This window comes from Rana temporaria, chromosome 4 (assembly GCF_905171775.1).
Source record: "Rana temporaria chromosome 4, aRanTem1.1, whole genome shotgun sequence".
Taxonomy (NCBI): domain Eukaryota; kingdom Metazoa; phylum Chordata; class Amphibia; order Anura; family Ranidae; genus Rana; species Rana temporaria.
The window spans coordinates 53,302,902-53,320,194 of record NC_053492.1 but is presented as its reverse complement, the minus strand read 5'-3'; the positions used below and the strand labels follow the sequence as shown (position 1 = coordinate 53,320,194).

Genomic DNA, 17,293 nt, shown 5'->3' with positions numbered 1-17,293 from the left:
CTCCGGTGTGTTCGCACAGACCACGTGCAGAGCCCGCTAGGAAGTCGGCACTGCGCTGCGCTAATCACAGGCAGTGAGATATTGTTCCGATGTGCGGCTGCAAAGATCGTGAAATGTCTCGCTGCCTGTGATTAGCGCTGAGCAGTGCTGACTTCCTAGCGGGCTCTTCACGTGGGCGAACACACTGGAGCTCATCCTTAATGGCTAGACAACTGGGTCAGAGCAACTCCAAAACTTCAGCTCTTGTGGGGTTGTTTCTGGTCTGCAGTGGTCAGGAAATACCAAAAGTATTCCGATCCGATAGAAGAGCAACTGGAGCTCAAATTGCTGAAATAGCAGTTTCGGATAGAAAAGTGTCAGAGCACATAGAGCACTGCAGTTTGTTGCGTATGGGGCTGCTTAGCCACGGACCGATCAGGGTGCCCTTGCTGACCTGTGTTCACAGCCAATAGCACCTACAAAGGGTACGTGAGCATAAGAACTGGACCATAGAGCAATGGAAGAAGATGGCCTGGTCTGATGAATCAAGTTTTTTCTTTAACATCATGTGGATGACAACAACATGGGCGTCACTTACCTGGGGAAGCTAGTATGTACTATGGGAAGAATGATCCATGGAGACTCTACTTAGCAACTTACAAGACTTATGCCGCATACACAGCACCGTTTTTCATGACAGGAAAAACTGACACTTTTTAAGATTGGTCGTGAAAACTGGTCGTGAGTATGCTCCATAGCAGTTTTCTCGACGAGAAAACTACCCGGAAAAAAAATAGAACCTGCTCTATTTTTTCCTCGTTGTTTTTCCCCTTCGTTGTTTTTCTCATTGCGAAACCGATCGTGTGTATGCTTTTCCGAGGGGAAAAAAACGCGCATGCTCAGAATTTAGCGAAAGCGTCCCAAAGGGTGGAGTGATTCGAATGGAACTTCCCCTTTACAGTGCCGTTGTACGTGTTGTTACGTCACCCACACTTGGCTCAAGTGTTTTTTTAATGAACGTGTGTATGCAAGCAGGCTTGGAAGGAATCACGACGAATCACGTCAAGAAAAAAACGTGTGTACGCGGCATTAAAGGATCTGCTACTGACAGCTTGTGCCAGGAATACCCACAGTATACCTTCAGAGTCTGAGTAAAGGGTCTTTACCGGCACCAATATCAAACATCCAGTATATAAAATTATAAAAACGTTATTATCATCAGATGAAAAGGTTCACAGGCCATGCATTGTTTGTTACATCTTGTATAATTCTTGGCAACAGCAGTATTGTATATCTGTGTGTGACACCACATACCAACATGTTATCTCATATTTTACCAATATAGTACCCATGTTTCAAGACTTGCTCTTTCTCAGGGGTAACCCAATGGACAAAGAATGTAGATAGATGGTACACACATAGGCGTGAGACCAGGCACACCTTAATCGTAGAAAAGATTCCCCCTACTGACCTCCCCCCCCTCATAAAAAAACACTGCTGGTTTCCCCCTCCCTCTCCTGACAGCTGTTGCTTGCAGTATGTTTTAGGATGAGTTGGGGAATGGCCAGTAAATATATCATTTACCCAACCCAACCCCTTCCTTTCTGAATGAACATCGTGAGTGTGTAGTGTGTGTTTGAGCTTTAGGGTGCACACCCTAATGCCATAGGCTGCGCACACCTATGGGTACACACATTATGTAGATAAATAGCCTGCAAGTATAATATAAAATCACGCCATGCCGTGTGTTCCCAAAAGGGAGAAAGTGGGGAGGCAAGCTCACAGGCACCCACAGGGATCCTGGAGACACTTTATATGGTTGGCAGGGAAACAATGCAGTGGCAGCTTGTTTTTATTTTTTGCTTGTTTAAAGCTAAACTCCAGTCAAACACACAAATACTTTACCTACCAAAGGATCTGTATTTCTGTGCATACAGTTCTTAGATTTACATAGCTCTGCCACACTACAAATCCCTGCTTGAGAAGGCAGGAGACTTGAGGGAGCGGCCTGGAGCGGCATAGATTAGGTAGTGCTGACCGAGAGCTCCGCTTGAGATCCATCCTGATTTAAAATTCTTGGGACATCCATTCATGCCTATCTTTTCCCACTGAATTTCTTGCTAAATCTCACCCGCAGCTGGCTACTAATGTCTCTGCCGAAAAAATCTTCTGGCGCCGCTGCAAAGCTGGATTGCTTCCTCCACGAGGAGAGAGAAGCAGCCAGAAACAATGGCGCTACACCTTCTCTGGACCACAAGCAGGAGATACCATGAAGCGATCTCTACCTACCAAAGCACATTGACCACCAAGATTAAGGAGGTAAAAAAGAGGGCAGAAGATTACATTTTTCTCTGCCGAGCTTCAATACCACAAACAGGTCTGGTCCCTCTTGAATGCAGTCTTAAACTGTGAAAAAAATAGCAATAGACTGATGAGCTCATCACTCTGCCCTGTTTGCTCCCTTCCTCAACTGGCTCCTTGCAATGCGCACAACTGATTGACTCCATGTGCTGTTCCTCTTTGAGCTCAGCTGTTCAGACACTGAAAAAGGCAAATGCTCCGTACACACATCGGATTTTCCGTCGGGAAAAACCTTGGATAGTTTTTTTTCGATGGAATTCTGCTTAAGCTTGGCTTGCATACACCACGGACACACAAAAGTCTCTTGACTTTCGCATGTCAAGAATGCAGTGACGTACGCTACGTCAAGCCGAGAAAATTAAGTTCAATGCTTTCGAGCAAGCGTCGGAATTTTGCGCGTCGGAATTGCTATAGATGATTGGATTTGCCGGTAGGATTTTTTCTCGTCTGAAAAATTGAGACCAGCTCTCAATCTTTTGCTGCCAAATTCCGACAGCAAAAATCCTATGGAGCATACACACGGTCGGAATTTCCGTTCAAAAGCTCACATCGGACTGTTGCTGTCGGAAAATCCATAATGCATGTCTTTTATCTAAGTGTAGATAATATAATCAGCGCAATAAAACACGTATAAAAACAAGCAGCTGAACACTGGGATTCAATTAATAAAATTCCTGAGAGTAAATAAAAAATAGGTAGTGCAGCGCTAAAAGTCCAATAATAGAAAGTCCATATAGAATCTTTTCTAAAGTGACTGGTGATGAGTAGAAAATCATGCAGGTGCTGTAGCGTGGAAATAAGTAGAAACACCTCCACCAATGGTAGTAATGGCCGCTCACCTCACAGATATGACCCTCTATTAGATAAGGTCATAAACAGCATTCCCATAAGGGTATCTCCAATAACAGGGGAAATCCAGCAATGATAAAAAGATCTCCAAAGGAAGGTCAGCAGTCAAGCATCAAATCCTCTGTGGATGATTGGTCTTCACTGCCCAAGTATGGGGTGCAGCAGTCCGGGGTACATTATCCTCCCACCTCTAGATAAAGAGAATTTCAGCTCATCCCATGTAGAGGGACAAGCCCAGATCTCAGTCACCACAGCTTTTATCTGCCTGGAGTTCTACTTTAACCACTAGCCGACCACGCACCGTCATTATACGGCGGCAGGTCGGCTCTCCTGGGCGAGATTTTATATATTTTGGGGGGATATTTATTACAGCAAAAAGTAAAAAATATTCATTTTTTTCAAAATTGTCGCTCTATTTTTGTTTATAGTGCAAAAAATAAAAACCGCAGAGGTGATCAAATACCACCAAAAGAAAGCTCTATTTGTGGTTAAAAAAGGACGCCAATTTTGTTTGGGAGCCACGTCGCACGACCGCGCAATTGTCACTTAAAGCGTCGCAGTCCCGAATCCCAAAAAGTGCTCTGGTCTTTGACCAGCAATATGGTCCGGGGGTTAAGTGGTTAATGTTTTATAAGTCTCTTCGAGATCCCACAACATGCCACAAACAGAAGGTGCAACATTGTAATAAGCTTTGTCGGTCAGCCCTGTTATACTCACCATAACTCCTTTATCCAACTTGTTGTCACAGCTGCCATAAGATCCCTAAAATGAGGACCCTCCAGACTGTTTCGAGACAAGTCAAGATTCCACAATGTCTTGTTATGTTTTATTCCAGATGCCAGATGCAGGCAGGAACTGTCTGTCAGGTGATTATTATGCAAGCTGTAGAAGAAGAGAAAAACAGTAAAATATATTTATATCTAAAACATATTTTTTCAGTTGTGGCTGTAGCAGAGACCAGTTAGATATTATGTTCCAGCTAGGGAGATTCATTATCATCATTTGTCCAGGTGACCATTGTCACAAAGAAAGTGATGGGAAACCAAATTCTTGCAGTTGTAGATGGACCCGTTAGTGTCAGTGAGAAGAATAATGCCCCATTGTTGGTGTCAGTGGAAAGGATAGTGCAATAGTCTCCATGAAAGGAACAATGCCACAACGTGTCAGTAGAAGGAATAGTGCCCCATCAGTGCTGTCAGTGGGTGGAACAGTACCCATCATTGATGTCAGTGAGAGGAATAGTTCTCCCACTGTCAGTAAGATAGAAATTGCCCAATTATTACTGTCAGTGAAAGAAAAAAGTGTCCCATAAATGATGTCAGTAAAAAGAATAATACACAATTTTTGTGTCATTGTGAGGAACAGTGCCCCAATGACTTGTAATGTTGAGCAAAGGGCTGCAGTTTAGGGAGCACTGTCTTAGGTATCCCACTAAAATGTAATTCCTATTGCAGGGGATATCTAAAAAATTCAGAGTTTTGACTTTTGAGAAAAACAATGAGTCATTTACTTAATTCGACTCCTGGAGTTATACAGAACACTTCCAGATTACCATATTTAAAGCAATCAACATTTTTCAATTTTGACAGTTTTGAAAATTAGAGTCACTTTAGTTTAAAACTGAAGTACAGGGAAAGGGAGGGCAAGCCTGTCTTAAGGCCCCCTTTTATTTATAGGATCCTGACAGGGACAGTTTCAAGGTTCCCCGCTGTTTAAAATCTGTGGGGGGTCTGTGATAGGTAAACCAGTACCAATATTCTAGATTTAGGGTCCTCCTGATTCTTTATTGGATAAAAAAGGTCATATGACCCCGTGGAAGCTTCTGGAATTCCAGGGGTTCCCATATAAAAGGGGCTTTCTCTCAGGGTCCGTGGCAAGTCACCTGAGGTAGAAACATCCAGCTGAGCTTCCCATCCACCCCCCCCCCCATTTTTAAGATGTTAATTTTATATATATATATATATATATATATATATATATGTTTATATACAGAGTATCTCACAAAAGTAAGTACACCCCTCACATTTTTGTAAATATTTTATTATACCTTTTCATGTGACAACACTGAAGAAATGACACTTTGCTACAATGTAAAGTAGTGGGTGTACAGCTTGTATAACAGTGTAAAGTTGCTGTCCCCCCTAAGTAAAAATGTCCAAATTTCAGAGATATTTCCAGTACCTACAGGTAAGGCTTATTATAGGCTTACCAGTGGATAAAAGTGGTCTGTAATGCCTTGTACACACGATCGGAATTTCCGATGAAAAAAGTAAGACAACATTTTTTCATCGGATCTTCCGACCGTGTGTGGGCCCCATCTGACTTCTTTCCGTCGGAGTTTAGAAATAGAAAATGTTTTATTTTTTTCCCGATGGAAAAAAAATCCTATCGGAAATCTGAAAAAAACGTGCATGCTCAGAATCATGTCGACGCATGCTCTGAAGCATTGAACTTAATTTTTCACGCCTCATCGTAGTGTTTTACGTCACTGTGTTTTAGAGAAAAAAAATAGAGAACCTGCTCTCTATCTAAGTCTGTCGGATGGGGCATAAGGATGGCATCCAGATGATCGGAATATCCGATGAAAAGCTCCTATCGGAAATTCCGACCGTGTGTACCCAGCATAAGAGTGAAAAGAAGGAAAATCCCAAATTTTGGGTTGTCACTAGAACAGAGGGGAATTTTTCTAATGGGGACACTAGTTCTGGTGATAACCAGAGATTCTTTCACTTTGGAGAGAATTTCTCTCACTTTCTGTTTTGCTATGGGACAGGAAGTCACGTAAAATCTTCTCGATGGCACAAAAAACTCCCGATCCAAAGAAAAAAAGTTTTGCCCTACTTTAACTAATGTAAAATGGTCTAAAGAATATTTTTCCTTCATAGGTATGAGAAAGCACCTAGGTATGGAAAACATAGGCTACTGTCTGCAGGGGCCCACAAGGGCCACACGTTAAAAGCCATAGGTACACTAGTGGACACCATTAGGTAGACCATATTTTTATGTGTTGGAATTAATGTATTCACAGTTGTCATTATGATTAAGCAGGGACAACACAGACAATAGAACTACTTGACTTTTTGTTATGGTTACTTCAGTTCCTGGTAGTAACCATAATATACAGCAATACATCAGGTTGATGGGCAGCTATTAAAGTATTTGCCGCAAGCCTGCAAAATAGTGAGGTGTGCCTCCCTAGACACTTTATTACTTTTTTTTTTATATCATTAGTAAAATGCCATTTATAACGGACCTCTGGCAAAAATGAGATTATGCAAGTTTAAGAACATTATGGGAGTCATTTCAGGACAGACAAAACCTGGCAGTAGAACAGTGTGTCAGAAATCCTTTATGAAGCTGTCAATTTGCCATCTACAATTGGAAGGAAGTAAGAAAGGGTTTCATCTGAGGATTCTATACTTCAATCCACAGATCTTTATGGCAAGTGGCAGAGCTGAAAAGGCCTGGAGGAAGCATCTCTACAATTAAGCCTGATTGGGGGAAACACATTAGAGGGGGCAGGCCTAAGGCCGAGACTTCCATTGCAGCGATTGTGGTTGTTTTATTAAATAAACTTGGATTACAGTGACACCACTGATGTAAGGCGGTCCTTCATTCCGGAAAAAGGCAACGCGTTTGAGAATGTGATTCCTTTGTCACGCTTCAAAGCTGTCTTATACCCCGTACACACGATCGGAAATTCCGACATCAAATTTCAGATGTGAGCGTTTGAACGGTAATTCCGACCGTGTATGCTCCATCGGACTTTTGCTGTCGGAATTTCCGCCAACAAAAAAAAAGATTGAGAGCTGGTTCGTCTGCGCAAAATTCCGACGCATGCTCGCAAACAATTCGACGCATGCTCGAAAGCATTGAACTTTATTTTCTCAGCTCGTCGTAGTGTTGTACATCACTGCGTTCTTGACGGTCGAAAGTTCAGAGAATTTTTGTGTGAACGTGTGTATGCAAGCCAAGCTTGAGCAGAATTACGTCGAAAAAAATAATAATTGGAGATTGAACATTAAATTGAATAATCAATAAAAATAAATAATTAAATAATTAACAAAATGAACAGTTAAAATGTTGGTTAAAAATAATAAACATATTAACCTCTGAAAGTAAGAGTATTATAGGAATGTTATAAGGTGTTTCTGCAAACAATTTGACTCGTCTGTAATTTTGTAAGGGCATTTGTCTAAAAAAATATGCCAATCAGGAGGACGGCCGAGGGACTTGTGAACATCGCTGGAGAGAAATGAGGCTCAGGTAAGTATTGGAGCCCTTTCACACCGAGCCGCCCTGAGCATCGGCGGTAAAACAGTGCTATTTTTAGCAGCCATTTACTGTCGGATTTGCCCGACTAGCGGCCGAAAAAGGGTTAAAAACGCCCGCAAAGCACTGCTACAGAGACGTTTTGCCGGCAGTGCGGCAGCGCTGCCCATTGAAATCAATGAGTGAGTTCACCGCTCTTAATGTGCTCCAAAAAAGCTGCTGGCAGGTCTTTTTCTGACGCCCTGCCAGTGCACCGCTTCACACTGGAGTGAGAATGGAGCAGCTGTTTTAGGTGTGGTTTGCAGGCGCTATTTTTAAACGCTATAGCACGCTGCAAACACCCCCCAGTGTGAATAGGGGTCTTAGGGGGGCTAATGCACACATGAAGTTTTTTTTTATTTTAATGCATTATGATAAAAAAAACCCTTCTGCTTTACTTCTTCCCAATACCTATTCCAACCAGTCCCATTTCTAAACACTTACCTGGCTTCTGTCACTGCTCCAGTGCCGTCTTGGCTGCAGCACCTCTCCTCCTACTTCTTGCGTCTCACCAGGGCCGTTTGAAGGAATTTGGGGGGCCCCAAGCAAAGAAAACAAATGTGTGGCATTTTCAGTTAAGAAGCGGGAGGGGGATGGCCACTAAATTTATTAAGTTAAGGCCAGGGGGGGGGGGGGGGGATTGCTGCCGAAAACTACATTACTACATTTGTTAGAATATCTTACAATCTCTATGCCTGCATACAACATAGTGATATTGCAATGTGCAGATGTGTATATATAGAAATCTATCCCCTCCTGACCAGTGATCATAGAATACTCTCATACTTTGTTATACTTTCTAGTAAAAGTGATGTTTGTATACCCATTTACCAGAATGTAGTCGGTGTCTCCTCTGTGTGTCCTGAATGGGTGGATTGGTGCGTTTGAGGTCTTCTCATTACTACGTTTTTTCAGCCTTCTCATGCACTGATGCACATAGACAGCCAGCTGTGTAAATAATGCCCTCCCAGCGCTCAGCCTTAGTTGGCTTCTCTACCTCTACTCAGCAGCACTTTAGTGGAGGAGGAAGTCTGAACGTGTATGCGCAGCACTCCTCTCCCAGCCATCCAGGATACGCTATCCCCAAGCACAAGACACTCTACAATGATAACTTCAAGCCTCACAAGACTGAATCCACACGCCGGCATGTGTTGGCATCCACGTGGCATGGGGGAGTCGGTTTGCTGTTCCTGGCCGGACTGAAAGGAAGTGAGCACTCAGTGTGTACACTTCCTTTCAGTCCGGCCAGGAACAGGAAACTGAATCTCCTGTACCACGCGGTTACGGTACCCGGCCGGCCGGACTGCAGGAGGAAGCGGCGGTGTGGCGGTGCGGCAAGGGCCCGCCTTGCTGGGGCACCAGACCAGCTCGGGGCCCCAAGCAGTTGTTTGGTTTGCCTGTCTTGTTCCGACGGGCCTGGGTCTCAGGACCCAGGACCACATACTGTCAGCAAAACTCCTGTGAGGAGGGAGTGAGGGGGCATAGCTTACCAGTGCTGTGTGTGTCTATGGACACACATTTTGGTTTGAGAACAAACGTGCGTGTGTGTGCCTCCCATAGCACCCGGCTTGCTAAGAAGGTACCTGGAAGGAGGAGCAGACAGTGGCGGTAGGGGGCCGCATAGAGGAGGTATGGACTGCTCTGAGCAGTATAACAACTTCTTTATTTAATAAAAAAAGTTACCCTTTGTTATCACGTTAAACGAAAGTTGCTTTCATGAAAATAAAAATAAAAAATTCCATTATTCTGATAACATTGGGCCGGATTCAAAGAGATTTGCGCATTATTTACGGAGGCGCAGGGCAACGTTTTTGCCCTGCGCCCCCGCAAATTTTCTCCGCTGCTCTTGATTCACGGAGCAGAAGCTCCGTGAATTGCGCGGGCGTGCTGGCAAAATGCCCGGCGCTAGAGCACGCAATTTAAATGATCCTGTTGGAGGCGGGGAGGAATCATTTAATTAGGCGCGTTCCCACGCCGATCGTAGAGCGCATGCTCCATCGGGAAACTTTCCCGACGTGCATTGCGGCAAATGACGTCGCAAGGACGTCATTTGCTTCAAAGTGAACATGAATGGCGTCCAGCGCCATTCACGATTCACTTACGCAAACAATGTAAAATTCAAATTTTGCGATGCGGGAACGACGGGTATACGTAACATGGGCAGCCTTGCGCGAAAACCGCCGTACATAAACGACGTAAATTGCGTACGCAGGGCTCGCGCAACGTTGTGAATCGGGTTAGTATGCAATTTGCATACTATACACTGAGCACAATGTGAACGCCACCTAGCGTCCACCGCAAGAATGCAGCCAGAGATATGCGGGCATAAGAGCCTTATGCCGTGCAGATCTTAGGCTGCAGTCGGCGTAACGAGGTTCCTGAATCAGGAGCACTCGTTACGCCGGGTCAAGTAAGCAATTGCGCCTGTGTAACCATAGGTTACACAGCGCAATTGCTTCTTGAATCGGCCCATTGTGTTTATTTATTGTATTGCTTGTATATTTCGAATAGAGTTGTCCCAGAATATTATTATCTTAGTTAGTCCTGTTATACTCACTCCAATTGCTCTATCCGGCTTGTTGTCAGAGCTGTCATCAGATCACTGAAACGAGGACCTCCAGATGTTATCTGAAAGATTCAGTATCCTCAGTGTCTGGTTGTTTCTTATTCCAGATGCCAAGTGGGGACAGGAGCTGTCTTTAAGGTTGTTACCATTCAAACTGAAAAGGACAAATGTAAAAAAAATGTTTAAAATTATTTATATCACAAACGATGTTACATAGTTTGGTTGAAAAAAGACAATAGTTTGGGGTTGTGAGTGGGTGGCCCCAGGGCTCTGTCCTTGGACCAATTCTGTTTACATAGTTACATAATTACATAATTAGTCTGGTTGAAAAAGACACACGTCCATCAGTTCAACCAATAAAAGAGATTACACAATCCTACACCCACAGTTGACCTAGACGAAGCAAAAAAAAAAAAAAAAAAACAGCAAAGCAATTAGCTCCTGCAGGGGAAAAAAATCCTTCCTGATCCCCCAGGGAGCAATTAAATATTCCCTGGATCAACTTACCTATAAATTTTAGTATCCAGTTATATTATGTGTATCTAGGAATGAATCCAAGCCTTGGACAGAACCAGCTCTAGAGGGAGTCCTTTACACATTTTCTCAGCTCTTACTGCGAAGAAGCCTTTCCATATTTTGAGATTACATTTATTTTCCTCCAGATGTAAAGAGTGCCCCCTTGTCTTCTGTGATGACTTTAAAGTGAATAACCTCAACACCAAGTTCAGTATATTGGACCACTTAAAGGAGTTCTCTGACCTAAAACTTTTAATCCCCGCTGTGCCCGGGCTGTAAAACTATACAAAATAAACTTTCACTTACCTGCCTACGATCCCCCGTTGTTCCGATATCGCCGTCCCGTTCTCCGGTCCCGGTCTCTTCGCTTCCTGTGTGTCGGTGGACTCATAGTGCGCTCAGCCTATCAGCGGCCGCAGCATGGTCCCGTCGCGGCCGCTGATAGGCTGAGCGCACTATGAGTCACGAACACACAGGAAGCGGAAGAGACCGGGACCGGAGAACGGGACGGCGATATCGGAACAAACGGGGGATCGTAGGCAGGTAAGTGAAAGTTTATTTTGTATAGTTTTACAGCCCGGGCACAGCGGGGGTTAAAAGTTTTAGGTCAGAGAACTCCTTTAATCTCCTCTTATCCAGAGAGAATAAATTATAGTTCCTCCAATCTTTCCTCATAGCTGAGGTCCTCCATGCCTCTTATCAGTTTGGTTGCCCTTCTCTGCACTTTCTCCAGTTCCCCGATATCCTTTTTGTGAACTGGAGCCAAAAACTGAAGTGCATATTCCAGATGAGGTCTTACTAATGATTTGTACAGGGCCAAAATTATATCTCGCTCTCTGGAGTCCATACCTCTCTTAATACAAGAAAGGACGTTGCTCGCTTTGTAAACCGCAGCTTGGCATTGCATTATTGAGCTTATGATAACCCAGAACACCCAGATCCTTCTCCACCGTGGATTCCCCCAGCTCTTCTCCTCATAGTATGCCCAATGAAACAGAGCATTGAGGTTGATTTATAAATTGGAAACATCCTATAAGGACGTTATTTCACTTCATAGCTTGGTGTCATATGCAAAGGCAGAAATGGTACTTTTAATCCCTTGGGGTACACCACTGATAACCTTAGACCATTCAGAGTAAGTATCACTAGTCACTACTCTCTGAACATTGTCTTTTAGACAATTTTCTATCCATTTAGAAACAAATTTGTCCAAGCCTGTAGACTTTACCTTACACATTAGCTTGCACAATGCTCCTGCAAAATCCAATATACCACATCCACAGCCATTCATTTGTCTAATGTTTTACTTACCTCCTTATGAAAAGAAATTTGTCTGACAACTTCTGTCTGTCATAAATCCATGCTGTCTGTCGCTTCTAGAAAAATCTAATCCATGTGGTCTTTTATTAAAATCTCCAGTATCTTCCCAACTATAGAAGTTAAACTAATAGGTCTGGAAGGAATTTATTATGGAGATACACCAGGGAGTTCATGTTACCCTACAGAACTTCCATGTGAGCCTTTATGGCTTTTACGGTGTCTCCCTCCTTTTCAGGCAAGGTTAACAATGCTTGATGGGCACCACCTTCCAGGAAATTGATAGCTAAATCAGAAAGGAATGCTGAAGGGATCTGGAACATGCATGCAGAACTTTGCAGACATTCTGCCCAGTCTGTCAGGGGAATAATAGTGGTACCATTACAATTTGGGGATTAACACCAATTTGGCTCCATAAATAAATCACTCGTGTCCCTCTCACCAGTCACCAGTCCCGCTGCAGCGAATGATGGATTTGTCATCCTGTTGACTACAAGTGTAGGCAGAGCCCAACCAGTGCACCAAAGAATTAAAGAAGAAGTCCAACCTGGGCTCATTCGGTCAGGCTTTTTCATATGGGTTACAGGAGTGCAATTCGTTTTGCACTCCTGTGACCCGTTTTCAGCAGAGAGGTGACTGAAGTCCGCTGTCTGCTGATGTCACCAGGATCAGTCCAGACACTGCATCATCCCGACTTCGGAAGTCTGGACCCGCCAGGTACCCTGGACTGATAGCAGTCTCAGCGAGCCGATAAGATGGCCGCTCCCCGCCCCTCCATAGCTCAGCACTCCAATAAGTGTGGAGGAGCAGAGCAGGAGAGATGCTGACTGACAGGCAGCATCTCTCCGCTCGGGGAGGTGAGAGAACTGGACCATTGGCGATGTTTCGGTAGCTCGGTTCTCAGTGCAGAGACATCGGGGGACAGATGAAGATCAGTCCAATGCTGCATCCAATAGGTAAGTATGAATATGGGATAGAAAAAAATCCCATACTTCTCTTTAAGTATACATGCATGTTATAAACTTCTTTGACAGAAGAGGGCACTACATATTCACAAGGCACTTTTCAACAGTAATGTACCAGGCAGGCATGTACATAACACAGAATGCTCTGTCCCTACCTAACTCGTACACTACAGGCACACTAAATGATGCAGAATCCGACTTTGTAAGACTTCGAGTTTTGGCACCTAGGTCACTTCGTATACACACTTTTTTCATACCTGCCTCTAGGGCCGAGCCTTTTGGCCAGGACAGAGGAATTTTTGATTCCTGCTGAAGGGCCGGCCAGTGTAATTGCACAATGGCCACTTTCACTTCTCCACTTTCCTTCTCCCCACTTTCTATTTATTTACCCCTGTGTTCGTCACTTTCATGTCTTTTATTGTTTGATGTGTTACACAGTTTTGTCACTGTGTGATTAGTAGGGTGTGGGTCCTCGGGCCAGCCCTGAACGTCTTGGGAGGGGGTGGACATGGCCTTCTGGCCTGGTTCGCCCTCTCTCATGGGGTCTCCCTTCGGGGGAGCCCACCAAGTACTTGGGTGGGTCTGTTTTGGCAGACCCTCCAAAGAAAGGGGTCCATCTGGTTTCGGCCAGATGGACCTAGTGAGTACCTCAGTCCCCGTCTGAAAGCCTAATGCCCCCGGGATCAGGTAAAGTCCTCCTAGTGGAGGATCGTGTAACACCTGTTGCAAGTTTTGTGACACTCTTTATGTGTGTACACTTTTTTTGGCACCGGGTGGAGTTTTTGGGTGTGTTTTCACACGTCACTGCTTTAAAAAAAAAAAAAAAAACACTTCTGTGCCAAAATGGCTTGCGAGATTTTGGTATCAATAAGATATGCTGTCCTACCCAAGTTACAGTAGGTGCTGCAGTCTATAGCAGGGGACAATTATTCCTTAATGGAACAGTGCCACCTTCAGGGCTGGAGGAAATACTGCAGTCTACACCTGCTACAAATGACTAATAATTTGCACTAGCACAGTGATTTTGGCATATTTAGTAGTATAAGAAAGTATTTGGCATTTTACTCTACGTTCTTTTACAGGTAGATTTGTGAGAGATCCATTTTGCTAAATTGTTGACCTCCAGAAAGAGAGGTAAAGATATTTTATTTGTGATACTTAAGCGAAACTTCAGTAATCTTTTCATCTTTCCATCTATTAAATCCTCTGCCTTTATTGCTTTAACTTTGGATAGTAAAATATTTTTTTTGATCTGCCAGTAAACACCTTATACAGCCCACTTCTTATTTCTTGTCTGGTAAAAAGCCTGAGCTTATGACATCATGTACAGCTCTCTCTCACTCTTGTGAGAGTTTGCCAGGAAGGGAGGAGGGATGAGACATAAGAGGACCAATCAGAGCTGCAGAGCTGGAGGTGTGCCTCTGTGTGTCTGTGTAAATCCAAGCAGTGAACAGGCAGCAGCTTCAGCTAACAACAGTTTAAATGTCTGCAGCCAGACTCAGTGGAGAGAGATTTCTGAAGCATATTTGGCAAGTACAGAATCATCACATTATATATAAAATAATATGCAAAGTGGTTGGAGGGAAGTTTCAGAATGGCAAAGGTGTTTTTATTACAAATTATGTGAGCAGACTGCAGTTCCTCTTTAGCAATTTTCTGTACTGTATTTACAGAACGTTCAAAATCTGTTACAGATACATCCTGTTTTATAAAAGGCATGATAGGTGTGCCCCAATCACTCTAAATGTACCTTCTTTCTGCAGAGAGTCCAAATCAGCATCCTATTGTTGTGAATATTGTTAATGTACAGGCCAAGCTTTAAACATTTGTTACATTTATTTTCCAATTTCCACTAGCATTCTTTAGAATTATTACATTGTATGTATTGCTACAAAGGGGTATACATTCCCCTCAGCTCCATCTAGTGGCCATAATATTTTACTACGTCATAATAATAAAATAACATTCTTTTAGAATAGAAAATAGCTAAAGAAACACCTGATTTTGTCCAATTTGCACAGAACAAATATGCAGATTCGTTGGATGAATGATTCTGCACATTTATTTTTACATAGACCCCTTAGAGATGGCTGGGTGATTTAGACTTTGGTCACAGATGTTTATAATTACAAAACAAATGTTCTAGGTTGTGCATATAAGCAGTGGTGGTGTGTCCACCCCCTCTCCTGGCACTGCTCTATCACCAATAGATAGATTTATGCATTGCATGAATCTATCTGTGGTCGCCGCTGCCACCCCCTATTCAGGTGTCGGGTGCCGGGCACCTGAATTACTGTGGCGGAGTATTTTTTGGAAGCACCCGATTAGAGCCGTAGGCTCTAATAGGCATCCAAAACAGTGAACAGCGTTCGCCATGATGAGCAGAGTAGCGGCAGTTGATGGGCACAGTAGCGGCAGTTGACGGGCACAGTGGCGGTAGTTGATGGGCACAGTGGCAGTAGGTGATGGGCACAGTAGCGGCAGTTGATGGGCACAGTAGCGGCAGTTAATGGGCACAGTAGCGGCAGTTGATGGGCACAGTAGCGGCAGTTGATGGGCACAGTAGCGGCAGTTGGTGGGCACACTGGCAGCAATTGATGGACACAGTAGCGGCAATTGATGGGCACAGTGTCAGCAATTGATGGGCACAGTGTCAGCAATTGATGGGTACAGTAACTGCATTTGATGGGTAAAGTAACTGCATTTGATGGCACAGTGGCTGCATTTTATGGGCACAGTGGCTGCGTTTGATGGGCACAGTGGCTGCGTTTGATGGGCACAGTGGCTGTGTTTGATGGGCACAGTGGCTGGGTTTGATGGGCACAGTGGCTGCGTTTGATAGCACAGTAGCTGCGTTTGATGGGCAAAGTAGTTGCATTTGATGAGCACAGTGGCTGCAATTGATGGTTTTTTTTTCAGTTTGTTTGCGCCCCTCCAAAATTTTTTAGCACCAGCCACCACTGCATATAAGTAAGAAAAATGTGTTCAAATTAAAATATATTATATTCCTATTTTTTTCATAAGGTTGGAGCTGGTTTACATTTTCTGGATGTAAACTTGCCAAACAAATTCAGTTCTGTTATACTCACTGTAATTCCTCTATCCGGCTTGTTGTCAAAGCTGTCATCAGATCACTGAAATGAGGACCCTCCAGATTGTTCGCAGTCAGGATCAGTGTCCTCAGTGTCTGGTTATTTCTTATTCCAGATGCCAGATGGGGGCAGGAAATGTTTATCAGGTCATTATCTTCCAAACTGAATGAGAGAATGATACCAGAAAATTGTTGCATACATTCCATAGATTTTTTTTTTATTATTAATCTCCATTTTGATCTACAGTATGACATTAATTTTAACCAATGTGACCAATCTGTATTAATATCCAAATATAACTAACCACTTAAGGACCGCCTAACACCGATATACGTTGGCAGAATAGCACGGCTGGGCACAGGCACGTACCTGTACCTCGCCTTTAAGAGCCCAGCCCAGACCTGGTCCAAAGCTCTGTGACCGCGCCCGCGGGACCCGCGAACCCGATCGCTGCCGGTGTCCCGCGATCGGTCACAGGAGCTGAAGAACGGGGAGAGGTGTGTGTAAACACACCTTCCCTGTTCTTCTCCGTGGCAATGTCACTGATCGTCTGTTCCCTGTTATAGGGAATGACGATCAGTGACATCACACCTACAGCCACACACCCCACAGTAAGAATCACTCCCTTAGGGCACACCTAACCCCTTAGCGCCCCCTAGTGGTTAACCCCTTCACTACTATTCTCATTTTCCCAGTAAACAGTGCATTTTTATAGCACTTTTCGCTGAGAAAATGCCAATGGTCCCAAAAATGTGTCAAAAGTGTCCAATGTGTCCGCCATAATGTCGCAGTTATGAAAAAAAAAATGGTGATCGCCGCCATTACTAGTAAAAAAAAAAATATTAATAAAAATGCCATAAAACTATCCCCTATTTTGTAAACTCTATAACTTTTGCGCAAACCATTCAATAAATGCTTATAGCCCTTTTTTTTCTACCAAAAATAAGTAGAAGAATACGTATTGGCCTAAATATTTTTTTTTTTTCAGAATTGTTGCTCTATTTTTGTTTATAGCGCAAAAAATAAAAACCGCAGAGATGATCAAATACCACCAAAAAAAGCTCTTTGTGGGGGGAAAAAGGATGCCAATTTTGTTTGGGAGCCATGTCGCACGACCGCACAATTGTCAGTTAAAGCAACGCAGTGCGGAATCCCAGACACCTGTCGTGAACATTCCGTTACTGCTACATTCACCATACACCCCTAAGACAGCGGAGGAGCCATGAGGTAACATGCCACCCAAAACAAACCAGCAGCTCCTACGGGGGTAGTGCTACATTTATTTAACAATAAATTATCTTATTACATTATGTTCACATAATTATATAAGACAACTG

General features: G+C 43.7%; 1 protein-coding gene across 1 annotated transcript in view; it reads right to left on the bottom strand.

Annotated features, from left to right (window-relative positions):
- The window catches only part of LOC120936217 (NACHT, LRR and PYD domains-containing protein 3-like), a 102,503-nt gene that overhangs the window by 50,318 nt on the left and 34,892 nt on the right, over positions 1 to 17,293 (bottom strand). The window contains 3 exon segments of the mRNA XM_040348410.1: positions 3,907 to 4,071; positions 10,058 to 10,220; positions 15,954 to 16,118. Of these exon segments, the coding sequence (XP_040204344.1) occupies positions 10,100 to 10,220; positions 15,954 to 16,118 (286 nt within the window). The 3' untranslated portion in view covers positions 3,907 to 4,071; positions 10,058 to 10,099.